General features: G+C 38.7%; 4 protein-coding genes across 5 annotated transcripts in view; 2 read left to right on the forward strand and 2 right to left on the reverse strand.

Annotated features, from left to right (window-relative positions):
* Positions 1-1097: 1097 nt before the first annotated feature.
* On the reverse strand, positions 1098-4403 carry scrn3 (secernin 3). 2 transcript variants are annotated; one of them, XM_010794518.1, is made up of 8 exons: positions 4295-4403; positions 3884-4056; positions 3572-3753; positions 3259-3458; positions 2288-2350; positions 2035-2197; positions 1750-1939; positions 1098-1659 (listed from the first exon to the last, which is right to left on the reverse strand). In XM_010794518.1, exons 2-8 carry the CDS (start codon positions 4037-4039, stop codon positions 1498-1500), a joined length of 1116 nt encoding a protein of 371 aa, XP_010792820.1. In that variant the 5' UTR covers positions 4040-4056; positions 4295-4403; the 3' UTR covers positions 1098-1497. The 2 variants fall into 2 exon arrangements, with proteins under 2 accessions (XP_010792820.1, XP_010792819.1); XM_010794517.1 differs by having other exon boundaries at positions 2288-2500.
* Positions 4404-4776: 373 nt separating this feature from the next.
* Positions 4777-10686, forward strand: cirsr (corepressor of RBPJ and splicing regulator). Its single transcript, XM_010794520.1, has 10 exons — positions 4777-5001; positions 5718-5812; positions 6328-6401; positions 6518-6531; positions 6672-6724; positions 6824-6872; positions 7227-7347; positions 8138-8244; positions 8558-8643; positions 9029-10686. The coding sequence occupies exons 1-10, from the start codon at positions 4930-4932 to the stop codon at positions 9696-9698; spliced, it is 1341 nt and encodes a 446-aa protein (XP_010792822.1). The 5' UTR covers positions 4777-4929; the 3' UTR covers positions 9699-10686.
* A 994-nt stretch (positions 10687-11680) lies between these two features.
* Positions 11681-14157, reverse strand: sp9 (sp9 transcription factor). Its single transcript, XM_010794521.1, has 2 exons — positions 14049-14157; positions 11681-13515 (listed from the first exon to the last, which is right to left on the reverse strand). The coding sequence occupies exons 1-2, from the start codon at positions 14067-14069 to the stop codon at positions 12214-12216; spliced, it is 1323 nt and encodes a 440-aa protein (XP_010792823.1). The 5' UTR covers positions 14070-14157; the 3' UTR covers positions 11681-12213.
* A 3257-nt stretch (positions 14158-17414) lies between these two features.
* The window catches only part of LOC104966262 (obg-like ATPase 1), a 44313-nt gene continuing 35287 nt past the window's right edge, over positions 17415-26440 (forward strand). The window contains 4 exon segments of the mRNA XM_010795445.1: positions 17415-17435; positions 17534-17625; positions 20990-21133; positions 21955-22082. Coding sequence (XP_010793747.1) covers positions 17415-17435; positions 17534-17625; positions 20990-21133; positions 21955-22082 — 385 coding nt within the window.

Here is a 26440-nt window from a genome sequence, read left to right on the forward strand (position 1 = left end):
CAGTGCGCGAAGTCGGCAAATACGCAGGAGAGTCCGGCGACGCAACAGTCGGTGTCGGCGTCGGCTACTTCTCAGGTGACTGGCCGGTGTATCTGGGCCTTAAGGGGCAGTGAAGTGCACGTGAGGGCCTAACACTGCTGAATCCCAACTCCCAAGGCTGCCGCTCACGTCAGGGGTGCTGGATCCCTCAACAAAAGACACAAAGCACAACAGTACATCAATTCATTGAATAAGATTCATTGAGATAATAAAAACACGAATACTCTTGGGAGAAAATCCTTGTCTTAGGCCTTTTTGTTGACTGCCAACTGTATCGTGTTTCTTTAAATTGAATCTGTGGAGTTTTTGCTGTTTGATCAAGTCGAGTTAGACGGCAATTTGATCAGTAGAACAGCTAAACTTTAGATCGTGTGCGCGCCCGCGGTTACATTCATATACAACATAATAAGCATGTCATGCCAGTTAAAGCTAGTATTACCAATTTTAAAGGATAAAACTAGACGTTGCTGCTTTTTATAGAATTTGTTATCATTTCAAATGCAATGTAAATACTTGGACTTTCCGTTGGATTGTTTTTATGTTGTGTCCTTTTTGGGATTGACAATGCAAGCAAGCAAGAAATCCCATTATTCTGCTAAATGTATTATTGTCTTCACTAGGGCACTTCAGAGTGTGTTATCACTCTTTTACCAATGCCGCTTGCCAAAAGAAAAAAGGGAACATGGTTAAAGCTGCCTCCCTTTTTGTAATAGTTTGTTTTTGAATGTATGGCTAAGTGAGTTTTACCAGATAATTACCTGGTTATGAAGCTTGAGAGTATTGTATCTTTGATAACCTGTAGTTTAATAGGACTAGGCGCTGATGTAAAACAGTTTAGCAGAGATAGTATCCTAACATACACAAAGTTTCAAATTATGAATTGCTTTTCTGAAAATGACAAAATAAGCAACCTTCCTCTTTACATTAAAAAAGTTATGATTTTAGAACTATGTGAAATGAGTGTCATAATCCAGACAATGTGTTTACTCGCATGTGTGCACATTGACTTTGAGGCTTGGGATGTTACAAGCTGCTGGAAATAATCTTTTCTCTCAGGTATATATAATTTAAAACACTGCTAAAATATACAGTTTTGTTGCTTTTTAAAAAGCAGCAAAACTTTTACGTTTAAGATGGACGCACTGGAGGTGTAAAATGTATTTTTGATAAGAAAAACACTTTAATATATTAGGTATGTGTTAATGATGTGTTTTAAAAATAAATGTTATACCCAAACCCTCAAGTCCCGTCTAATGTCATTTGTTCCTCCTAGTATTTCTGGTCAATGATGCGATACGTACAACATGGGTATCCAAGTCTGTTTTACTTTTTGTACAACAATGTTAATTTCTCAAGTTTTGTTCCATTTAATTATACAACCATGTTTTTTTACGCCTGATTCAACGGTAAACGTAGAAGCGTATGCTGCCTGTGTCTCTGCAGTTCTGTTTTTTGGTTTCAGCTCTTGCCGTACACGGCCATCTCCTCCTGAACACACCTCGGGAACAGATTCACCAAAAGGTCTGGTTCCTTAATGCCATGTGAAAGAATCTCCTCCATCTCTGTCATCTTCTCCTTCTCCAGTCTCCTCATATTTTCTGTGATCTTCTTTCCTCTGTCCTATAGACAAAAAACAATTGGTTAATAAATATTTAAGAAGAAATTGATCATACCAAGTTGAAATTGCTGGCTGAAATGAAGTTGTTAAACCTTGAAGGACTCCATGATGGCCTCCACCAGTTCATGTTTGACAAACAACTCGTGTTTGCGGTCAGGTTTGCTCTGGAAGCGAGGTTTCTTCTTGACAGGGTCATCCGCACCATAGCTGGGAGAAGTAGTCTCCTTCGGCAAATTAATCGCATTAATGTTCTTCACAAAGATGAAAGGTTTGAATACGGACCTGTTGTGCAAAAATAATGACATTATTTGGTCATTAGCTTTTTTAAATGACTTCAAAGCATGCTTTATCAGCTGAACTGTGATCCAGCACTTTACCTTTCAGGGTCTGGAGTTGCTGTAAAGTAGTGAACCCCGGGCAGAGTGGGATCAGTGGGTATCACAGACACCATACTTCCTGTTGTCATGAACATGCCCTCCATGTTGATGCCACTGTCTTTATCTCTCAGGATATCCATCATCGTCTCAGCAGTAATGTGACCTTCAGTAGACAAAATAAACACTTGCATAACAGTGGTACAGTTGTGTTACTTCTGATTCAATTCTCCATAGTGAAGTGTGTGTTACTTACCATTGCTCTTTTTCAGCAACTTCTTCCCCTCACAGTATCGGCTCCCAGCAGCTTCTATTCTGGCTGTAGTGGTAAAGGAGTAGACCGTGGAAAAGTTGAACTGAGTCTTTCCATCCCACCAGCCCTTGCCCTGTGCATATTTCCTCAATTCTGGGTGTTCCTTGTCGATCTTAGTTTTTATGCTATACTTGTTTGAGATGTTGCGATATCCAGCTATAAGTAAAAACGAGAAGATTAGCAATTATACTTGAATTTAACAATATTTGATAGCAACCTAAGCAGTGTAATGTGTTGTAAAAAAACTCAAGCCTTTAATGCAGAAAAATGTCAAGGCATGATGGTCATAATAAGACATTTGATTGCCAACTACTCAGAGAATAACCTGACAGGGACAATATGATAGATGACAAAAAGAATAAACATTAGAACATCAGAAAGTCTTCTATTTTACTTTGATAGAATAAGAATAATAATAATAATAGCTCCACTTTGAAGAAGGATAATCTTGTGCCCAGGTTTATATAACAAGGTAGGATTCTTGTAATTATTGTTACCAAAGTTTATCATGGCATTTCTGTCAGTGATATCAACAGGCCTTTGTTTACAAAGCAGGCAGGTCCAGCTGGAGTGCTGACAGAGCTGTTGATCCTGGTGCGCCACATAAACAAAACTAAGTAAACATTTATACTTGTTGTTTTGGTAGGCCCATGGGTTAGGGTGTACATATTTAAATATTAAATTAAATTAAAAACATATTTTGTTAGTAAGTTATAGGTTTGCTAAAGACAAAAGGGTTCAAATCATGTATACAGAGGAGGATGGTGCTTGTTGACAGCTGGGATCTTTTTTGGCTTATTGGGCTGCAACTAAAATAGACTCCTACAAACATACAGTATATTTGGCCTTTCTCCGACAGCATATATACAGATAAACACGATAAATGTGAATGTTATTCTTTGTTTTCTAATTACCTTGTCTTCTCTCTGCTGCCCAGTGCTTCCCTGATGTTTCCAGCAGCCATGCCTCCTTCCTGTCAGAGATGAGGAAGCTGTTGTGGTAGGTGAAGCTTCCCTGATCCTCCATGCACGATCCTCCTTGGCCATATTTTTTCAGCAGCTCAGTGATAACATCCACAGCTTTCTCAGCTGTATCCGCTCTCTCAAGTCCAAGCCTTGAAAATTGTAGAGTCAGAAATGTATGTTTTGCTTCGTCATTGAGTGTTTCTCAAAAATGGTTTTCTGGATGTTATTACATTTCCAACAATCTCTTTTACAGGGGCTTTACCTGACAAGATCCATACCGAGAAGAGCTTCGTCACCATCTGCACTCTCTCTGCCCCACACTGCTTCATTTCCAATACACACTTGATGCTCATTTGCGCCCATTTCTGCGCCCCACAGCCATGCTGGTTTGCTCAACATCACTGCATAAGTGTGGGCAACCTGCTCGATCTCTATGTATGTACACTGCTCACAAGATAAAGAAGAGAAAAACTGTTAATGGTTACCCCATGGCACTTTCACCAAAGAGCAGTCATTGTGGGTAATTGTGAAATTGAAGGTTGGAGGGCAATAACAAGCTGTCTGTGTCGCCTACCTCAACGTTCTCCCCTGTATCGAAATCTCTGGCAGGAAAATAGACCACCTCCTGGACTTCATCACAAGGCCTGTCAGAGTTTTTCCCAAAGATGATGCATTTTCTCTCAGTGGAGGGGGGCAGAGCCACGAAGGTGTCACAGGAGGATGGGTGCATTTTGAATCAAAAACTTTCTGAAAGTCATAAACATAAGGATCAGTACATTGAGTGGGTTACATTTGTAGTTAAACAGGCTTTGAAAAAGGCCTTAACATTAGCAGCCAATAGTGCACTTTGCACCATATTTATTAGCCAATACGACATTGGTATTAAATCAGATTAAGACCTAAAGTTACCTGAGAGAGCAAGACAAATGTGCAGAGTAATTGAGTTGTTTGTAACTATATTCATCGTTCAACAAGGTACGCTTACCTGTGTCTGCCAGTCTTAGGTCTTACTGAGCTCTGTCTGTCACTATAAGTTTCTATTTTCTTTTAGGTTTCCATTTGAGCTCACCGTCACAGTTCCTACTGTAGTCTCACACGGAAACAGTCACACAGTCACGTGACCAAGCTGAAGTCCGTTTTATATTTGTTATCGAAGTAGTGTTGTTGCTTTTTTTACATTATAGTTTTTTGTTTTCATCCTTTATTGTTACGATGGCAGTTAGTGTTCCTAAAACATATACATTTTTTATTTTATGTAATAATTGTTTGACGATTTGCTGTCAGGAAATCATTGTGTCATTTAATTTCTGATATTTTATCAAAATCCCATGGACAAACCCAATTAAAAAGATGTAGCTTTTTAAGTTTATATATTACAAATTACGTTACTATATTTCAATGTAAATACTTGATGCATAAAGAATGAACAAATAAATGTAGTTTAAAGCGTTACGCGTTTATGTTTTCAACGGCTCCCTGTAGCACCAACACAGAACCGACTTCCTGCAGAAGGATTTGTTTACGTGCACACTCGGAGGCTGCTACCTGCTACGTTAGCAACTCTCTTAGCCAACACTAACGCTACGATTTCCATTCAGGTGACATTAACGGTTGTCAGCCATGGGGAAGTCGTTTGCCAATTTCATGTGCAAGAAGGATTTTCATCCTGCTTCGAAGTCAAACATCAAAAAGGTGAATGGTTGCTACAGTTAGCATTACAGCTTGAGGGTAGAAGACGTTAGCCAACTAGCAAGCAATGCTAACCGTTGATATGCTAGCCCAATTTGCTACTAAGCTTAAGCTAACACAATCCACTTTGACAAAAATTTGATAAAAATGGTTCCCACTCAGTAGTGTTTATATGTCAATTATATACAAACCATATACGATGTTTAATCTACATTATGTGCTCACATTGTTGTTTTTTGGTCGGTAACGTAAAGCTAACGTTACAGTACAGAAAGACATCGCTAACTTAAAGTTACTTTAGTCCACTTTACTATCGTCGTCTTTAAAAGATAAATATACTATTACTAGCAAAAATGGACCACCCAAACTAATACTGTATCTGTTTACTTTGCTGATTGTAAATGCGATTCAATATACATTATATGTAGTGCTATCATTGTGTAGATCATAGACTGTATATAGATGTAGTCGAATGCTAACTTTTAATGAGAGTCGTCTCTCCGCTCCCTGTAGTATAAATCAGTTCTCGAGTCTAACAATGTTTATACACATGACAACCTCTCAAATAAATTAATTTTTAAGACACATTCAATGATTGCATGCTCTACTCATTCATGTGCTTTAGTTTGAGCCGTAACCCATACGGATTTCTCTCTGTTGATGAATGTGACTGTAATGATGATGAATAATTTATCTGTAAAATACAAATATTCTTACAGGTATGGATAGCAGAACAGAAAATAACCTTCGACAAGAAGAAGCAAGAAGATCTCATGCAGGCGTACATGAAGGAACAGGATTGTTACAACAACAGGTTTGATAAATATATAATTGTAACCTTAAACCACCTCATGACCTACTGATTTATTTTGAATTGCATTTAATTTGGGTTTATTGATTAAAACGTAACGTGTAAATGTCCTTCTCAGTAAATGGAAAGGTTTTTATTTACTTTACATTAACTTATACAATCATTTTAAAATAAATACTTCCTCTAATGTTGTGGTAAATGTTGAAAATCACCATTAATAGAAAGTAACTAAAATAACATGTTCTTGTTGTGTTTTCCATTCTGCAAATTATGTATCTATACATTTCATTTATTGTATATAGACTCTTCTTGCATTATTTCTATTTTATTTTGTACATTACACAACTCAAAACATTCTCTTGCACTATTTTATTTTATTTATCAGTTTTATTTGTTCTATGTCCTATATATTCATGTTGCGCTGTTGGAGGAGCCTGTGACTTAAGTTTTTCATTGCCATATCTACACTGTAGCTACTGTGCACATGACAATAAGGCCTTGAATCTTATTACCTTTAGGGTGTTGATGGGGGATGATCGTGTTAAAAATGGCCTCAATTTCATGTACGAGGCTCCACCGGGAGCATCCAAAGGTCAGTGGTTACTTAATCCTATGAACCTTATTCCAAATACCTGATTCTTAAGAAAGAAATGATAAACTTCATTAATACTTGTTTGCTTCTTTTCATAATCGTCTTCTCTCCTGAAGAGGAAACAAAAGAGGTAATTAAAGCAAATGATTTATCCATACGGTTCCACTCTTTTTCTGCATGTGGATCTTTCTTTACAACGATTTTCCACTCATTTATAAATAGAAATGCTTGCATACTAAAATGTGTAATGAACATGTGTCTTCTTTTCAGGATGGGGAAGAAGAGTACAAATTTGAGTGGCAGAAAACGGCTCCGAGAGAGAAGTAAGTATCTTTCTTTGAAACAAACCTACATTTTATAAAAATATTCTCAAGTGCGCTGCAACATTTGCATTCTATTTAATCCTTCATTTTCTCCTGTAGATATGCGAAGGATGACATGAATATTAGAGATCAGCCGTTTGGAATCCAGGTATGTGATGAATTTTTATATTTGAAGCATATAGGATGCACCTGTGATTTAGATCTAGTGTGCACAGGTTGACACATCTGAACAGAATAAATGACACCCATATCTGTCTAAGATGTAGCAGTGAACGTATACGATTGGGACCCAGTGTATTATTAAAGAAACTGTGCATACATTAGTGAACAAAATAAAAAAAATAATTATAACCAAAAATTGGACATTAAACTAATCGATTTAGCCTTAAAGTATGTGATGCCATCATGTTTAGAAAGTATTAGTAGACTATTGGTTTGTCTAAGAAATGAATGGTACATCTGCACTATTTTCCATAATGTGTGTTGTTGTGAACCCCCCCAGGTGCGCAACGTGCGGTGCATCAAATGTCACAAATGGGGCCACGTGAACACAGACAGAGAGTGTCCCCTCTATGGTCTGTCGGGTATCAATGCCAGCGCTGTGGCCCCCGAGGAGGAACCAGGTAAAGTACATAGTCATTATCTCAAATCTGAAACAGACTTTTTAAACGCCTTCTCCAGCAGTGTCTTTGTTTATCAAAATAATAAAATGTTATTTTGATACCTCTGTAAACACACAACAACCATTTTATATACAGATAGTGTGTTGCTATTGAATTAAAACAGTCATTCATTCATCTATACAAGCATTTGCATACTAGCATATGTCAACATTATAAATACAGCATTTAAATATGTGATCAAATAAAGGAAGTAATCATTAACAGTTTATCAATATGTTGATACGTGGCCTGCTGTGATATATACTTCTAAAACATGGGTGTTCTTGGTTATGCAATGGGAAAAACCAGTGGGATTATGGTATGTTGTACAATATTATAAAGAGCCAGTGTGAGCTTCAGTCTGTCGCAGATGTTGCAGCAGGTACACTGAATCATTCCCCTCGGGGTTCAGCTGGAGCTCCCAGACTGCTGCAATCAGCGGATAGCGCAGTAAAGAAATAATGTTTCCCTGGGAGAGTCCAGTCAGTGCATGGTGTTGATGGTGGAGTACTGTAATGCTCCCCCTCCTGCGCCGGGAGAAAAAAAAAAGTAATTATTGTGTATTCTGATTCCCCTAACTGCTGCTTTGGCAGAGTATGATATTGTATGATTTGCTCAGCCGGAAGTAGAGTGAGTTGATTTGATGTCCCATTCTGTTAACAAAGCCGCCCCTGAAATTCCCTCTGTGGAGATAGTGGCTGGCGTGGGTCTGACATCAATGGGACTCTGACGCTGTGATTTGTGCTAACAGGTCCGTCGATGCACCCCTCGGAGTTAATAGCGGAGATGCGAAACAGTGGGTTTGCCCTGAAGAAATGTGTCCTTGGTAGAAATTCTACTGTTTGTGATATATCGCAGGTAATTGTCTGTCTCACACTCCCTTCTTTGCACACATAGGATGATATATTCACACACACACACATATATACTTTACCCTTCAGGGGGGAAAAACCGACTACGTCTCTTATGTCCTTAGAATATATGAATGCTGCCGAGAGGCCAGTTATTGAGGTGGCTTAAGTCAAGTAGACTAAATGATATGGATCAAATGTATTGTTTGATTTTCAAAAGGTTTTCAGCTGATGTGCTCACTTAGAGATTTACAAAATGTGCCTTTGAGAGTTATATGTATCTATATGCTTTGATGTAAATGTGCTGTGTGCTTTTATAGGAATACGTTGCCAGTGAGGATGAGGAAGATCCCGAAGTGGCATTTCTTAAGTCATTGACGAAAAAGGAAAAACAAAAGCTCCTCAGGTAAAAACATTTAAAAAAATAAATAATGAATATATGAATGAACAAGATTATTAATATTTTTGTAACACTGTTTGAATATTTTTTGGCTAATTTATAGAATAAACTGAAGGGAAATAATGTTTCAAACCCATCTGATGAATTACTAGGTCCCTGTTTTATATGGAGCGATAGAAATATAACTTGGATTTGAATCTTAGTATATTATCAACTGTCAAAAGTGAAAGGCATCTTTGTTTGCATTGTTGCATGGTTTCCTATTTGGATGAAGTGTTTTGCATTCCTTCCAACTCAAATGTGTTTATTAGAATGTATTTTTGTTAATAATATTCGGTTACCTGCTGCCTTGTAGAAATCTTAATTGAACATTTGTGATCTTGTTTTACAGAAAACTTGATCGCCTGGACAAGGAGAAGGCGAAGAAAAAGAAGAGCAAGAAACAGAAGAAGAAGAGCAAGAGAAAACACAAAAAAAAGTCTGAAAGTAGTGACAGCTCGAGTGACTCCTCCGATAGCAGCAGTAGTGATAGTGACTCACATTCAGACAGCCATGGCAAGTTCAAGAGCCAAAAGAAAAAGAAGAACAAGAAAAAAGATTCCTGTCGGGATAACAGCTCTAAGAGCGAGCGGCGAGTCAAGAGTCAGAAAAAGGCCTCCTCTCACAGAAGCAGGTCACCGAGCCCTCGCGCCGAACACAAGCAGCCTGAAGAGAAGTCGGGAGATTATAGACAAACAAGGACAGAGAGGGGAAGGAGCGGGAGTTGTAGTCTTATCCCAGAGAACAAGATCAAGCAGGAGGGAGGTCAAGAGAGAAAGAGACACAACAGCAGGGACAGAGAGAGACCTAGCAGCTCTGCCGTGGACAGAGGCAGGGAGGAGAGAGGGAGAGACGGGCGTCACAGCAGAGATGTTGAGAGGAACAGAAGCAGCCCAGATGGAAGGAGAGGCAGAACAGCAGATGGGAGGAGCAGAAGCAGGGAGAGGAGGAAGGAAAGGGATGGCATGGGGAAAAGCAGGAGTAGGGAGAGAAGCCAAGACAGAGCCAAAACAAGGCACTGAGTGTTTAGCTGTGTTCCTCTCTTACAATATTGGACAAAATATGTTGAATCACCTTTTGTGATGACTGTGATTACTGAGAACGCTATAACTGTCTCTCGATTTAAATTGCAGATATTGTTCAGTAGGTTTTCCTTTTTTCTCCAGTAGAGGGAAGCAGTGGACAGATAATATCCAGATGCAGCTCATTGTGCCCTTGTGTTGTTTGGAAGAGTCTAGATTAATTGATAACCATTGCAAGCAATTTGCAGCTATGATCCGTTGATGGAAAAATATTGGACTCATTTTAATGGTCAGTTGGCCACCGGAAGACCATTTTCTGCGATGCAGTTTTTTTTATGTATTGCATTCATTATTGTGTCTTTTGGGGAAATATCGTCATTGTAAGATGTAATGCTTGGGCGGATGTTGATTCTGAAAAAAAAAGTCTCGATATTTTATTTTCTGATTAAATTTTAAATTCTCTCCAAAATGGGTTTGTTTTGCGATGGATGAAAGAAAGTCTATAATTTAGTAATGTTAGTGTATTCCCACTAAATACTAACATGCCTTTAGGTCCGGGCACCTGACAATATAAAATATTACTATTAGGCTACTTATAATCAGAAACTAATTACAATGTTTATTTATTTGTATTGTTTGATTTTTTTGTCCGGTTTCCCTGAATTATATGCCACTATTTGTGTTTTTCATAAAGATATATATATATATTTCCTGTTGCTTTTTTGCAGGCTTCAACAACAAATATTATTTATATCTAAATGTCAAGCGTAAATTCAGCAAACGAAACAGCAGCTGCACTATCCTATATTTGTTTTATTAATGCACATCAGTATTTAGCATTTAAATATATGTTTTAAACTGTGTACATTTATTTTTAACAATTATTTTAATTAAATGTCAAAAATGTTCAACCTGTTATTTTATGTCCTAAAATTACACATTTAATTTGAGATAAAAAATACATTTTGTAAAATAAAACATGGCAACAATTCAATTCTTTATCTCAGATTTACTTTTTTTACATGTGATGCAAGAAGCTTTAATTTCAACATTTTCTCAAGTGTTGCCTGTAGCTTTTTTTGTTGATGAAATTCAGATTGTGCATTTAATTTGCTAGTTTTCACGATGTGGCCGTTTTCTTAGCGCCGCTGTGGCACAAAGGGGAAATTGAAATAATTTCCCTCTATTGCCTTCTGGTCAATTTAACATCCTCTTCAAAAAAAAGAGGGTGTCTGGATGAGATGCTGCTCCCTGACGTATTCCCTGTCCTGGACCCACGCTTTAATTATTCCCCGGGTTTTCTTTGAGAATCGGACGCTGCACTGGGTAAGCACAAAGAAGTCAGAGAGCATCCTTGAACCCTTTCAACACGGGGCCACTGATATTCAAATACCGTGCAGGCACCATTTGACTGTTCTGAGCAAAGAGCATTTTAAATTCAAACATTTGCATGTGACTCTTTGCCCCTTCTTTTTCTGAAGTTTAAAAACTGTTCCCATAACATCTATTTGGCTCCTGGCAAAGAGAAAGACGCCGGATCCGTATTATCGGTCCACCGATTGGTATGCAAATGAAAGCAGTTAATTTGGACAATTAGAATAAATATTCAGGGCCCTTTGTCGTCAAACCCCCTTGGAAACCCCCCGATAAAGTGAAAGTGAACAAAAGATGTCTCGGAGATTAATTAGATATTTGATAAGACACGAATCCCTAATCGCAAATACAAGACGCATGGGGCTGCGATGTGCTCCAAGTCATAATTAATACCATTTAACAAGGTTTTCATTTGGGCATGAAATGTTTTTTTCCGGGGCATTAAACATTGATTTATTCCATAGGGGAAATAGTGAAAGTCAAGGTGTTATAGGTGATATTTAGAGTAATAGTAAACGAGCAACACTCACGTTTAAAAATTAAATAAACTCACAAGAATAATTAAACAAAAATATATAAAATGTACATCACACAATTTCAGCCTTTTTTAAAGATGTTTTAATTACGATAAAATGAAAGTCTTATACGTGTGACTTTATACAGGTAAACATTTATATATAGATATTTTTTAGCAAAGAAATAAAATGGTTAACCAAAGTTGAAAAAGCTGTGTACATACATATCCACAAAGTGCGTCGAAAGTAAACTCCCTGATTTCCAGGATACCAACACGAATAAAACAATCATAGCCTAACATTTACATGAAAATAACAAATAGTTTAGTCGTCAATATACAAGGTGTAACTCACATTGTCCAACCAAAATTCAACAGGTTTCGCTCACCCTTACCAAACATCCATTTCGTTTTCAAGTTGCCCCTAAAAATCCCCAAAGGCCTACAGTAAAGCACTGTTTTCTTTTGATGGGTATACGAATGAAACGTCTGTGGAGAATATATGTTTTTGACTTTGCAATCTCCTCTTGGAATATTTTCTCCTTTTTATTGTCTTTCAAATAAGACCCGTTTTTATATGCTGTGCATTTTTTTATCTGTTTTTTGTTGTTGTTGGATGAAGCCTCATTAGGGCTCGTCGTGAGGAGACTCATGGTCCTTAACATTGATTCTGGGATTCACCCCCTCCATAATAAGTTCTGGGGACTCGGACCTCGGGGTCTCCAGGTTACTGGTGTCGGTGTCACTGTCGCTTCCCTTTTTGCTTCCACCACCGGCCGTGTGCGTTTTGATGTGCTTGCTCAAATGGTCACTCCGCATAAAGCGCTTGTTGCACACCGGGCAAGAAAACCTTTTCTCTCCGGTGTGTGTGCGGAGGTGTCTTTGGAGCTCATCGGACCGAGTGAACCTTTTGCCACAGAAAAGCCAGTTGCAGACAAAAGGCCGCTCACCTGTGTGCCATCTCAAATGCGCTTTGAGGTGAGACGTCTTTCCGTACACTTTACCGCAGCCGGGAATGTGGCAGCTGTGGAGTCCCTTTCTGCGCAGGCTGGCCCCGGCGGGTCCCAGCCGCTCAGCCTCCTGGCAGTTCGGACAGTCACATGTTGCTCTGCCGGAGTACCGCCGGGACGACCTTGAGGAGCTACTTATTCCTGAACTGCCCCCAGAAATCATGGCGTTGGCAGCAGAAGCGTCTGTGTAAGTGGGGATGACAGTTTTGAACCCGTCCTGAGTTAACAGGTGCTGCCCGGTGGACAGGAGGTGGGACGCGGTGGGGCTGATTCCTGTGGAGCTGAACGCTGAGTGCGTCAGCGAGGAGAAGTCCGGGCTGTAGCCACTCAGCTGGGAGTGGATGCTTTGAGGTGCCCCGGTGTGCAGTGAGGTCTGGAGGGTGCCGGCCGGATTCTGGACATCAAGCCACGACCCAGGGTTAGTGTGGACGTCCCACCACGAGGACGCACCGTTGGCAACTTCGCCAGAGATGGTCGAGTGGAAACCGGACTTGTACCAAGACTCATACGGGTGCGCCATCCCCACCCGAGGGTAAAGAGACTCTGCTGATGTGTGGACTTTGGAGATAAAAGCTGACTGTCCAGAATCTTGGGATGAGACGCTCGCAGAGTTGGAGAACAGACCGCTGTACTCTGTGGAAAAGGCAGAGGAGGTTGGGGAGGTGGAGGCAAAGCAGAAGGCGCTGTTGCCTGCGCCACTGCTCGCTGTTAGTCCTGACGGCGCGCGGCTTGTTGCTACTGTGAAACCGGGCAGACTGGATCCCAAGTTGCAGCTGGAGGAGGATCTCTTCCACGGATGAAATCCACCTTTTGAGAAAGCGCTCGAGTCAGGTAAAGTTGTAAGAGGACTGGTGTTACCAATTTTGTTGCAAGTTGCAGCCAGCATTGCTAGAGGCGTAGTTCCAAACCGTGGCTCTTCCTGAAAACACACACACAAGTTGGACTTAAAACGGGCAACAACATTGAAATATATAAATGTTTTTCTATTCAACCCGAATATCTTTAGCCGATGACTTATTACAAACAAATAAGACTTTAGTTAAATAAATAATAACAACATCTAAAAAGAATAGTTGGAGCTAAGTTAAATGTTTTGGAGCGAGAGGAGAATCGTATTTTAAAAATCCATACATAAAACACAGGCTAACGTTCAAGAAATAATTATTTACATTTGTTTTAAACTTTAAACTTTCTCAGTATACTAACTCTGTCAAATATCTGCTGTGAATATACACACACATAACATAATAAAACACAATCCTACACGTCTTTATCGGCATGTAACTATTTTTTAATAATAATTAACGAGTTAGTAACACAGTTGGAGATCATTAGTGCAAACTTGAAAGCAAGCATGTTTATGTAAGCCGCAAGCACTTTCAGTTGCAGAAGAGAGTAGTCTACAATAACTTTACGCACAACTTTTGCGCACAAATACAAAGTCAGACTCACCCCAAGTATAGACGTTGCCATATCCAGGGTCTGTGCTGTGATGAGAGTGTTCGCGATTTCAATGCTGTAAGTCTCCAATTTGATTCAGACTCACCGTGTTTGACTCAGGTCACACGGTTTCTCTCTTGGCTCGCAGCTCCCAACACTACCTAGTTGTAGAGAGCGTGTTCTTTGAAGTACAGCTGGCAAAGACTCGCAGCCAATCGTAGCACAGCATTCATGGCTGGGGATGAAGGCAGCCAATCAGAGACTCGACCGCGGACAGAAACACTAAAAACCCCGCCGTCAATCATCTGTTGTGCAGCCTCTGCTCAGACTGTCATACAAGACACGATTTGGTATTTTTTTTTATGCATACAGTTATTTTTATGTATTCTCACGAAGGCTCAATGTCTCCTTTCATTGCAGACTTGAATTCACACGTCAGTTCTGCAAAAGGTAAGCGTTTCACTTATTTTAAAGCATGTGTAGGTTGTGGTGACACTGTATTCTTCCAGGTTTCCCGTCTGATTTTCAATATTCAGATCATGCGCAACACGTCATTGAGAAAGTGCTGCTATTTAAGCACATAGTATCCTGAACAATGTGAGAGACGCTGGCGTTGCTGATGACTTGATCAGAACAGAGTGTGTAGACATGCTGCAGTGTGTTAGGCACGGCACTGTCAATGCTCGGGTGTAAACAAATAGCCTACTGTTATATAGCTTAAACCACAGGTGCTCGTGTTCGTATTGCAAAATCACAGGAGAAGTTTAGTGAAGATGTCCAGAAACAGGCCGGAAACAGCAGGGATATTTCCTCCAAACGCCTGGGGATCATTTATGAACCGACTGCATGACATTTATTGTCTGAACACACGAAGGAAAATAACCTAATCACTCGTAATGGATCAACAACCATTTGTTTACTTCCAGACACAATTATTTGCGCGTCTGTGCTCGTGCGTGTGTTCGTGCCGTGCGCACATCCCCCCTCCCTGCTTCCTTGTTGGGCAGTTCAGGTGAGGGGTTAATTACAAATGACAGCTTGCTTGATCATGTGTTTTTAACTCAAAGACAATTATTTTAAAAGAGGGAAAAGTTTCAGCTAGCAGGTGATGCCTGAGGCCGCCACTCATCTCCATTAAACTGCTTTTGCACTCTGTCCGAGTCTCATCCGAGAAATAAAATGTAATGCCACTCAATTCATACATTTTAGAAGATTAAGAGGTTTCCATTTTCCAACAATTTGTCTAAACGAGCGACTATTTTTTTCCCCTTTAAATATCACAATTCCATAAGCCCGCATACCACATAGCTTGTAAAAACGCCCAGGGATAATGACATAATGTAAAATTGACCTCCTCTGACGTGAACCATCATCCCTCTAAAAGTTAAAGCAATTTTCCAGAGAAAGGCTTGACTGAACGATGTGCATTATAGTATTCAAAACGGGCAAATAATGCTCCATTATAGAGTATGAATGCTGCCATTCAACACAGGCGCAATTTGTTCAAACACTCCTTTTGCTTTCAAACCACCACCCTTTAAAAGGGTGAATAAAAATCAGCCTCATCAAATACCGAGAGCTGTAACGACAATTAATGTAATATTTTTTTGCAATCTTGACAATATGCTGTTAACAGTATTACATGTCTATTATACATAAATAAAGTGAATTGTTGCTGAAGAAGTGAAATGAATTGGAGCGGTAAATGAAATTACACGCAGCATGTAGGGACATTGTTTTCATTACACTTAAATTATATTACAACATCGCACAACATTATTATAACAATTATTAAAAAATCTTAAATGATGTCACAGATTTTAGTCTCAATGATAACACGGGTATTCTGTCCGTTTGTTGACATGTTAATTCACGTGTTCATATTATAATGAGAGATTGTAATAATGTTCCTAAAAAGAAATTTCCTGTAATCTTAGATTATTAATGAATCAATAAATGTATTTTGCAAGCATTGCCTTAAATGTATTTGCAGGAAAATGTTTTTGTCCCATTAACCTATAATAATAAAAGAGTAGCGATTTTTCTGACGATGTCTTCTTGAGACAAAAGGGGAGAACATGATCTTGCCTTGTCATTCAAGTAAGATTTTTGAGTTGCATCTGTAATCCTGGACTCTATTCGTGAGCACTTCTCTGTGGCAATTAGGAGCCTATTACAAGCCATTAGATTGATCAATGTACCTTAAACAATGGGAATGATTTATTTGGTTGAACAAAACGCTCTGCATCTATTGTGATGAGTCTAAGTGGGGGTGCATCCATCAACAAAAGATAAATGATTAATTCAGACCTATTCATTTGAATTCTCCCTACAAAGCCAGTCTCACTTGCCTCAAATCCAGATTATTAGAGCCTCATTTTCAGCATGTTAAACCAGACAGGATGCTGGATTGGGCAATGGTTTTTGGTTGTGCCCCTGTGAGCTTTAATTTGTATTTCTGCTGGGGGAAGTTTATTTGAGGACATTTAACTAATTGTGGTAATTTGGTGTGCTCATGTGGCTACACCTGTTTCTCTCAAAGGGGGGTTGGTGGAAACAGCAAGGATGTTTTACTTTGTTTCTGTGGCGCTAAAGCTGTACAGTGCTGTCTGAAAATGACACTTTTTATGATCAGATGAAGCTCATTGAATAGCACAAGTATGAGTATTTTGTCAATATGTTATTACTTAAGGTCTCTTCCTTCTTAAATGTAAAGATAAAGCTAAAACCATTGTTTTTGTTTGCTTTAAATGACAATGTCTGATCTACCATGAGTTTGTTTAGGTCATTGTTTCGTTTGTTGGCAGGTGAATAGAGACAAAAGCACTGGAAATAATTGATATACATTAAAGTGCATTGTGAAATAAATTGCTTGACGAGAGGATTTATTGCTGTAGGAAGCCAATAAGATATAAAAGAAAGGGAAATGGCCAAATTGCTTAGACCTGCCAGCAAAGGGATGAAGCTGGTGGATGTCTTCAGTAACACGGCTGTCAAGACGATTCAAATGTTAATTCAAAGCAGGCAGCTGTTGACAACCCAGTCAAGCCTCTGTTGAAGATTAACTACACTTTCAATGCAGACACATTTCAGCCAACAGTTCTATGTAAGATTGATCTCACAGCAGCTCATCAACCTACATTGATAAAAAACCATCAGCTAAATGTGGAGGTACAGGTCATCCTGCCAGCATTCAGTGTCAACTTCCATTTCCAGAAGCTGCATTTTCTATTTTTAATGCGGGGGAGCGAGCCATCCGAGGTGCAGTCGGCTGGTAACATTTGAGGACTAAGCTTGGCACATTTTGTGTAAATGTGTTGTTTTCTTCTCTGAGTTGGTGAGTTGTTGTGGAACTCAGCAGAAACCTAACAGTGGAAAATGGCTCAAAAGAAGTTGCAGGTTATGAGGAATTGCTCCATCCAAAAACGAGCATGCATTGTGGATTATGTAATGGTGTTTGGTTCTGACTTCAGACTTCTCCTCGTTGTCTTTATCAGGGAAAGGGAGAGAATGAAGCGAAGCCGCTGCCACTGATTGGAAGGTTTGGCACTTCATTGAAAATAGGAATTGTTGGCCTGCCTAATATTGGGTAAGTAACGTTTTTATTTACATAGATAGTGTCGCCTTCTCCCCATTCACACTGCCTGCACCAGCATGTGCTCTGTCCACATCTGAACTATGTCTGCCTCCCATGATGCCATAAATATAAATGCATGAAAGGCAGCATGTAAGCTGAGTACAGTACATTTCAAGACTTAAGAGCATATATTAAATAAAGAAAGAAAAATAGAATTTCAGATACACAGACAACTTTGAGTTGTTCACGTTTCTTCACAAAGAGCTTTTACACCTTGTTTTTATCAAAACAAACTAAACAGCATTTGGCTTGATGTTTATAACTCGAAATGTACACAATAGCAGAGAGGCAAAATACCCTGTTACTAAGCAACTTCACATGGACATCTTTTCAATGTTTCTTAATAAACGTTCACGTAATGCTTTAAACATTGCATGTTTTAAGGTGTTAAAAGTGAACACAAACACAGGATTCTCAGTAAAATAGGACACCTTGCTGGCCACATTTACTATAATTTGTGGAACACATTTTTAAAGAAAACTGTATCAAATTCACTTGTAAGTTCAAGTTACCAAACCCTTTGCTTTAATCACTCAGCTATTACACCTGCATGAAATTGTACATTATTTATGGACATACACATTTTCTGTTGTGGTCTTTCAAAATGTTTTTTTCTCCTGTGCAAACTATGCTTTAGGGTCTTCAATTGTGATATAACCATTTAAACTAAAGGTTGCAGGTAAAAATATGTAGAAGGATGTTAATCAGAGTCCCGGACCTTTTCTCTTTCTTCTTATTTACTGATGCTGTTTATTTATGCCTTTAATGCATAGATGCAGCAATTATTTTAGGTGTTTCTGTCTGTCAATACATCAATGTAATCAAACACAGTAACTTGATTAAAAGGATGAAAAGAATGTGAGGTCGTTTTGGAGTTGTTGGAATGTTTCCCTTTATATGAACCTGGAAATCGAGTTACTCTTCCTGTGATTCGTATCCGTAAGGTGGTCAACTTGACATGAATCTGTACTGCATGCTCAGAGTGTGTGTGAGGAGGCTGACACAGTGACTGCATGTCAGACCTGGTCAGACAAATCCACCTTGTCAGCATCTACCAGGACCTTCAGCAGCCCCAGTGACAGAGTGTAATGACAGGGCAGACCCCACATGTTACCCTTTGAGCTACAGACTGGGCCGCAGCGATAGGTCATCTTCCTCTCAGCTGTCAGGTTCTCATCTTTCTGCAGCTTCCTAAAACGTTTTTTGAGTCAGAACGGTTGTTTTCAAGTGGCCTTAAAACTTTTACAAGGACTGAAAACTGCAGGTTATGAAGGGAAAAAAGCTCATGTTATTCCAAATAAACTGTATAAAGCGTGAGGGTATTTTTTACAGGACTTTTCATTATATTTTCAGATATTTATAACGGAGAATGAACACTGTATAGAATCCCTTTTTTTAGATGTTTCTGCTCATGCACATGCAGCCTCTTCACGCAGCTGTTTGTTGGATTTTAGAGCACAAGGATCCAACCCCCTTGAGTCCAGTGTTTTCTTTTCTAAACCCAGCAAAACCAAAATTTCTTCCTGGTATAAGAAGAAGAACTCATTGAGGTTGTGGCCTGCCATACCTCATTTAAGTCAAAGTGCAACTCGTCAACCCTCCTGTGGTTTCTTCATGAATGAACCATGTTTGAATGCCAGCCTGCTGTTAGTTGGGCGTAACTGACCGTTCTTCACACACATGGGAAACTTGAGAGTGTGATTCAGCCAATCTCGCAGCTATTCCATCACAGAGACATTTGGTCTTTTTGCTCAAAAGCTCCAAAAAGTTGAGTCTTTCTTGTCCATTTAACATGCTATTGTGACACACAGACAAGTATGCAGTTTATGGCTTAACTGACTCATTGTGAGTCATTCTTAAAACACTTCCTCAGGTCAGCTGCTGAACTTAATTGAAAGGGTCCCTGCCTTTTGACTATAGTGCATCATCCCAGTCTGCTCTGTGTGACTTCTTATGCACTTAAGCTCGTCATGTTTTTATGTTTATGTACCAGACAGAAAATGAAGAAATAACTCATCTCTAAGTAATTTTTTGAAGTTCCCAATTGTCCCATTTAATATGCTTAAAAAGTGGATATGCTAACATTTGGGCATGAACATACTGTGTATGCACTATTCATTTATTTTAACAATAGACAAACAACAATTATTTTCTATTTCATACATTTAGCTCATTGGTCTCCCTGCCTTTTTTACACTGAATTAGACAACTTGCTAATATAATTGATTTGATTGAAGTTAAACAAGCCATTCAACCAGAAAAACAATGCAATCTTCTGATAAGAACTGTTGTGAATACAAATATCATCTATAACAAGGGTCTTGTGTTTTATTAGAACATAGAGATATCCCAGAGATATCACATAGAGATAAAACAGATACATATTTTGTGGCACTTTGACCCCTATAAAGAAATTGTCTAAGAAAATATGTGCGTTATTTCCAAATCACACATTTTAATTATGTGCCATGACTATTCTCTTGTTCCTAATTGTTCTCCACTTTCAGTTAAACATTCTATTTAGCATCTTCCTTTTCTTGGAAAGATTAAAAAAACCATATAAGAGTTAAGTACCACTCCCACTAGTGGAAAAACAGTCTGGATCCCCATGGACCTGCATTTTACACTCTAAATTGTAATTATTGATTTAATTAGAAACATTTTCAAACCTGATGATAATGGGGCAATGTAACTGTGGATTGTCATTCTTTTTGTCATCCAAGGTGACCCAAGAATATCCTTCAAGTATGTTTAAAAAACAATTTAGGTTTGCATACGAAACGAATGCATCACTTTAGCAATCTTGAGCAATCTTATGCCTATAGGACTTAACAAACAATAATTTCCCTCAATGAGAGGATGCAAATGGAAAGTCCTGGATTATAGTTAACTGCCATGCCATTATGACTCGTAGACACTTGCCATTGTCTGTAGATTTTGAAGTACACTTGATCTGCTTGTGCCAGAGAAAATAAATCTCTGTGTGATCGCAACATGGGGCGGCGTTTGGCTGACCCCGTTCAACAGCTGAGATCTATCAAAAATGTAATTTGCCCCTCAATTCCACCTACAATTGATCTATTATGGGATTATCTGACCTTGTAATTGGGCGAAGTATTTCATATAGTATTTCTGAATCAAAAGCTCAAATACTCTATCTCCATTAACCTTTTGGTTTTTTTTGTTCCATTTTCCGAAAAATAAAAAAAGCCTTAAATAATTTACTGAACTGTTCCAGGTTCATGCAGTCGAACCATGAGGTTCTGCACACCAGCACTTTTAGATGGATTGACCTCACTGCTGTTTTTATTTTCAGGAAGTCAACCTTTTTCAACGTGTTGACAAAGAGTCAGGCGGCAGCAGAACATTTCCCCTTCTGCACCATTGACCCAAATGAAAGCAGAGTGCCCATTCCAGATGAACGCTATGATTTCCTCTGCCAATTCCACAAACCTCACAGGTATGGGGTCTCATCGTTCACCTATTATTCACACTTCAGATCTGTAGTCGCTGACGGTCTTCTTGTAATAGGTATGAGAAAACATAACAATGTTGTTGACATGTAGCTGCCAGTTCTGTATGATGTATGATTGCTGCTCTACTTCAAGGTTTTCTGTTAAGGGAAAAGCAGAATCATCTGAAACTCCAACACCTGGTTATCATACACATTTATAGAGGCTGTTAAAGCAGGCGGAATTCAGATTTGTTGGGCTATTCTGACAAAGCACTAGTGAGATATCCCTTTTTGACTGACAAGCATTGGTATGTTGAACAGCACAGAGCATTTGACTGCATGAATTTGAGTCACTACTGCCTTTCAAAGAGCAGTATGTATCTCAGTGGCAGGCTTAAACTCAGTTCCTCTTGACTTACGCTGCAACTTTAATACCCGCAGAACTGATTCCATCCACTGCTACAGTATAGCCCAAGAACAATGACATTAAATACCTCTCAGTTGTAAATTATTTAGAGACGGATAATGACATTATTGTTTTCTTTCATAGGATTTGATTGCAATAAAGAAAAATCCAAAACGAGCCTTCTCTTTTATGATGTTTACACTATGTTAAGGCTTCTTAAATTAGTGTTGACTATGCCATGTTTTGTGACTATAATCTGATATAAGAAGGTGATAGTTTAATCTTTTAAGTGTTACAATAATATAACGTTTTACATGACTTTATTGGATTAAGGCACAATGAGGGAGGTTTCTCTTTTATTTAAAGTGATATTAATCATGTTTAAAGTCTGACCTTTTTGCTTTTACTTCCTGGTTTGCAGCAAAGTTCCAGCTTTCCTTAATGTCGTGGACATTGCTGGCCTGGTGAAAGGCGCTCATGCTGGTCAAGGCCTGGGAAATGCCTTCCTGTCCCACATCAGCTCCTGCGAGGGCATCTTCCACCTGACACGTGAGTCCCAGGTTGAGGGTTGTGCTCATCAGTGAAGCACTCTTGTTTCTACTGTAGCAGTTGGCAACATTTAGTCACAATTTATAGCACCAGTACCGTCTAAGGGTAAGCATAGGCCTTAGTTGTGCTATATAATACCAAGACAATGTCCCAGGACAACTTATCTGGTGCATTCAGATCAACATACATCTCAAAATGAATAAAGCCAGATCAAAACTCATATTTAAGGAATGAGAATCATAAAAGTTACTGTAGCTTAGGCTTCACAAAATCAGTAGCATATTTGTAGTTTTAAAAACAGAACAAGGAGTACCACATGATATAATATCATTCCTAATGACACTTTTGACTAAGGTTAGGTACTGTGAGGATGAAGGTTTCCTTTTCTTTTCCTTTCAGTTTAATACACACTGTTTACATTTCTAATAACAAGTAGCTTTAAATATAATAACTTGACAAATACTATTGCCACTCCTTATAATACTGTTGACAACAATAACAGTTGGAATAATAAAACAAATGTGTAATGATTCAAAATACCTTCTGTGGTACCTGCATGTATCTGATTCGCTCAGCATGTTATTCCTGGTCTGTCCCTCAGAGAGAAAGATTTCAAATCTCTTCCCAGGTCTCCCTCAACTTCCTCTGTGTCTCTGACATGGTCTTTGTCTAATACAATTACGTTTCCAATAATAAAAGTGTTGCAAAGTAGAATCATTCCTATTACAGCAACTGAAATGAATGCAAAGTCCCCTTTTAAAAATACCTTTTAAAGAAAGTACTGATTGTATGCTGTTATTGACTTTCCCACTGTGTGAAAGGAGCTCTGATTAGAGAGACGGTGGCAGCAGACATGAAGCTTCCACATAGAAAGGGTTAAGATTAAGACCATTTTGCTACATTGTTCCTAAATTGTTCCTGTGTGTCTCAGACAAGTGTATTACTTTTGTTCCAGCAGATTTCCAATCGCCTCTGACTCCGTAGTTTGTGAGAAATGGAACTGGAAGACCACCCACTGTAAGACTTAGTAATGATTTACAGAGGGGACAAGACGAGTGAATTGAGATAAAAAGGTCTGATGTCAGTTCAGTTTTTAATGGCTTTTGGCACAACTTAAGTAATATTACAAAGCCGGTATTATTTTACCTCAAAACCAACAATTCTTTAGTCATTATATTAATACGGTAGTTTTCCTTAGCCTGTTTGGGGTAGCTAAAACAGGTCATAAATATATAGGGTTTGTTGTATTTAAAAATGTAAGCGAGAGTTTCCCACAACTGCTTAGCAATGTAGTTTAAACTAAAACCAACTTGTCTTAAATACAGATTACGTAGATTAAGTACTGTAATTGTGGGGGACTATTTTCAGCTGCGGATTAATACACATTTGCTGTACTACAGTATTTACAGCCACAGGGCAGAATATTACAGATTTACTCAAATTAAAGAGTGCCTTTGAGCATGGTATTGAAGGACAATGTCCACCAGAGCAACAGTGCAGCTCAATTATATGATTGTATTAGTCTCTGGGCAACAAAAGTGGTAGATAGCACACAGGAATAAACTTATTTGTTACACTTGTGCAATTAGTTGGATCAGTTTGGTCTTTTCAGATTTGACAATTAAAAAATATACAGTACATTACATTTTCTCAACCGTGACGTTTTTCATATTCCAAATGACAGAATATAATCTCTTTGTTTTCCTGTGTGCCCACATTTTGAAATACTAATTCACTACATGTGCTATACATAATTGTTACTAGTATGTGGGTTATATTTTAAATATCCTTATGTACATCCTTATGTCCTTAAAAACACCCACAGTTCCTTCAATATGTGTATACAAGGTCCTCTCCCAAAACCAAGTCTTTTGTTTCTACTGACACAAAGAAGACAAACATCCTCAACAATCATAAATAGGAAGATCGAAAGCTTCTTCTTTGTGAGTATTTACATCTATCTGCTTTGGCGCGCTATTGTTTCCACTCTTGTGAGGTCCTTGGAAACAATGTGGTATGTTTCACAAGTTAACCATTAAACATAGCTGGTTTTGTTTGGTGATTATATCTGGTGACTGGCAGACTGCAATGTTGAAGCCATTGCTTTTATATAGCTTGTTGTGGGGGATCACACTTTTTGTTTCTGGAGTGGTGAGTTTTTTGTCTTGGAATTAACAGAAGGGCTTTTAAAGTCACCACAGAGAGATGCTCAGCTTTAGTGCCATTAAACATCGATTGTCTTTGCAAAATGAAGACAAAAACAATTGACCTGAGCCTGATGAAGAGGGGAAGTCATGTTTTATTTTAGAGATCAGCATTTATTTTCTACCATTTCTCTGTATGACATTATGTTATAGTGTTTTTTCACTGTTACATTCCTTTGTGATGAGGTTGTAAAATTTGAGGAAAACAGGTTTTACAAAGACATGAAGGCAGAATAGTTACCAGAGAGTGAGTATACATCTATTGAAAAGTTTAAACTGTTTCCAGGGAGGAGTCTTATTTAATTTGCATCTTGGGGTTTTTAAATTCCACCAGCATTGTGCACATTATGAATATTTTTCAACCCCTAATGATTTTTGAAAAGCCTGTGTAAACAGTGGATTGGCTTTCAACAATACCTACCCAGTACTATGAAGGCGCTTGATGACATCCTGAAAGCTGATTCTGCTGAACGGCTGGTGTTCCCTGGTCTCATAACAAATGGTTTGCAGGCTAAGTGTTCCCAGTGCTTCTGCAGTGACTGGAACGCGGCGGGATCCTCGCGGTCTGAGACAAGACGCAGACATGTTCTACTTCATCTGTTCTTCTGTTCCCCGCTAGCAACTCTGCCAACCTCACCTGGCCTTATTCCCAGATGTTTGGTTTCCAGCAATTAGATGTTTGAATGCTCACCCAGTGTCCCCCTCATCGCTGCAGGAATGCTCTGGTTCACTTCTAATGACGACTTATTTACGGTTGCATGACACTCAGTAAGAATCTAGCCTTAAGATACTGTGGTGAGGCACGTTTAACCTTTAGGGACTGGCTGTGGTTGTGGGCAGCGTACTGGAAAGGAGCTGTTATTTTTGGCGTAGACTAACTGTGATATTCATGCATTTAGCACCTGAACTCCTGGTTAAGTAAAGGCTCTTCTCTCTCCTCCTCTTTACTGCCTGAAGCAGTCACTAGAAAGTTATCCAATGTTATAAAACAGTGGAAAAAGTTTTGGATATAAAACCTGATCTATTACATGGTATATCTACGGTGGCCAACTTGACAAAACGTGAAATTAAGCGCTGCATTAGCAAAATGCTACAAGCATAAATCACTGCAAAATCAAAAGGCGCTGCAAGAAGCTCGAAACTCAACGGAAACGGGAAAACTAAAAAGTGATGATCGATGCACCAGAGCGTTTCTTGACATTTAGGGATTGTAAAGTTGGCCAACTGACACGCTTGCATAGTTGTACGTGTTTTGTCAGTATATTTGAAATTACTAGGTTAGCTACGTTAGCTCGCTAGCTTTCAACAAATCTGCAATAATATCTGAAGGAATCATTAAATTACATTGATAAAATAAGCCCATAATACAACTTTTTATATACATTTCCTGTGAATGATATTTGCTCCAGAGCAGTTAATATGGTAGGATCACTTTATTCATTCATTAACTTATTAATTAGTCCATGAGAACGTAATCAGGAATTAGCTCGTTGATTAAGGCATTTTATAAAAAGCCCAAAACTTTAATGGTTCCAGATTCTCAAATGCGAGGATTTGATGGGATAAGGGTTTTATTGTTATTCAGTGTTGGTAATACAGTACCACACAATAGTAGCCTACCTTTTTTTCTGTGAGTACTAAAGCTTAGAACCTTAGATGGATAACTCTAGATACATCTGCAAAGGTCTCTTTTACAAACAGGGACTACTTTCTCCGTCACTGCAATGTAAACCCAGACTTGTGCTTACAGCAACTGTAGCTGTGGTTACAGCAGCAAGAACAACGTCTAAAAATCCAAAAGCCAATGTGCTACATGTTCAGCCCTTTAGTTGTTTTGCAGTCTTGGTTACCTGGAAAACACCCTCATAAAGCGGTTGGCAGCCTCATGGAAATATTACATATTTATGTTTCCCAGCTAATTATAAATGAAGACATTGGTCTGTTTCCCTCCAGTGCAATATTATTCAGGTTATACATAAGTATTCATTGTTCACTGCAACTGTATTTAGTTTGGTTGCTGTGTGTTAGTGTGTGTATCAAATCGGTCAAACACTTTGGAAGTGTTGCTAGGTGCTAACTGTCTATTACAGTTTTTTGTTTGATGGGGTTAAGTCCATCAAATACAAATTAACAACATTGGTACCTATGAAGAAA

This window comes from Notothenia coriiceps, unplaced genomic scaffold, assembly GCF_000735185.1.
Source record: "Notothenia coriiceps isolate Sejong01 unplaced genomic scaffold, NC01 NC01_scaffold00037246, whole genome shotgun sequence".
In the NCBI taxonomy this organism is placed as follows: domain Eukaryota; kingdom Metazoa; phylum Chordata; class Actinopteri; order Perciformes; family Nototheniidae; genus Notothenia; species Notothenia coriiceps.

What these genes read in the sequence shown, in the direction of transcription:
- scrn3 (XM_010794517.1), bottom strand. Translation starts at nt 4,039, where the DNA reads ATGCACCCATCCTCCTGTGACACCTTCGTGGCTCTGCCCCCCTCCACT. An exon ending in GGCAGCAGAGAGAAGACAAG is followed by an intron (nt 2,501 to 3,258) that starts GTAATTAGAAAA and finishes TTTTACTTATAG; the next exon opens with CTGGATATCGCAACATCTCA. An exon ending in GCAACTCCAGACCCTGAAAG is followed by an intron (nt 1,940 to 2,034) that starts GTAAAGTGCTGG and finishes TTTGCACAACAG; the next exon opens with GTCCGTATTCAAACCTTTCA.
- cirsr (XM_010794520.1), top strand. Translation starts at nt 4,930, where the DNA reads ATGGGGAAGTCGTTTGCCAATTTCATGTGCAAGAAGGATTTTCATCCT. An exon ending in CTGTTTGTGATATATCGCAG is followed by an intron (nt 8,245 to 8,557) that starts GTAATTGTCTGT and finishes GTGCTTTTATAG; the next exon opens with GAATACGTTGCCAGTGAGGA. An exon ending in GAAAAACAAAAGCTCCTCAG is followed by an intron (nt 8,644 to 9,028) that starts GTAAAAACATTT and finishes CTTGTTTTACAG; the next exon opens with AAAACTTGATCGCCTGGACA.
- sp9 (XM_010794521.1), bottom strand. Translation starts at nt 14,069, where the DNA reads ATGGCAACGTCTATACTTGGG. An exon ending in TGGCAACGTCTATACTTGGG is followed by an intron (nt 13,516 to 14,048) that starts GTGAGTCTGACT and finishes GTGTGTTTTCAG; the next exon opens with GAAGAGCCACGGTTTGGAAC.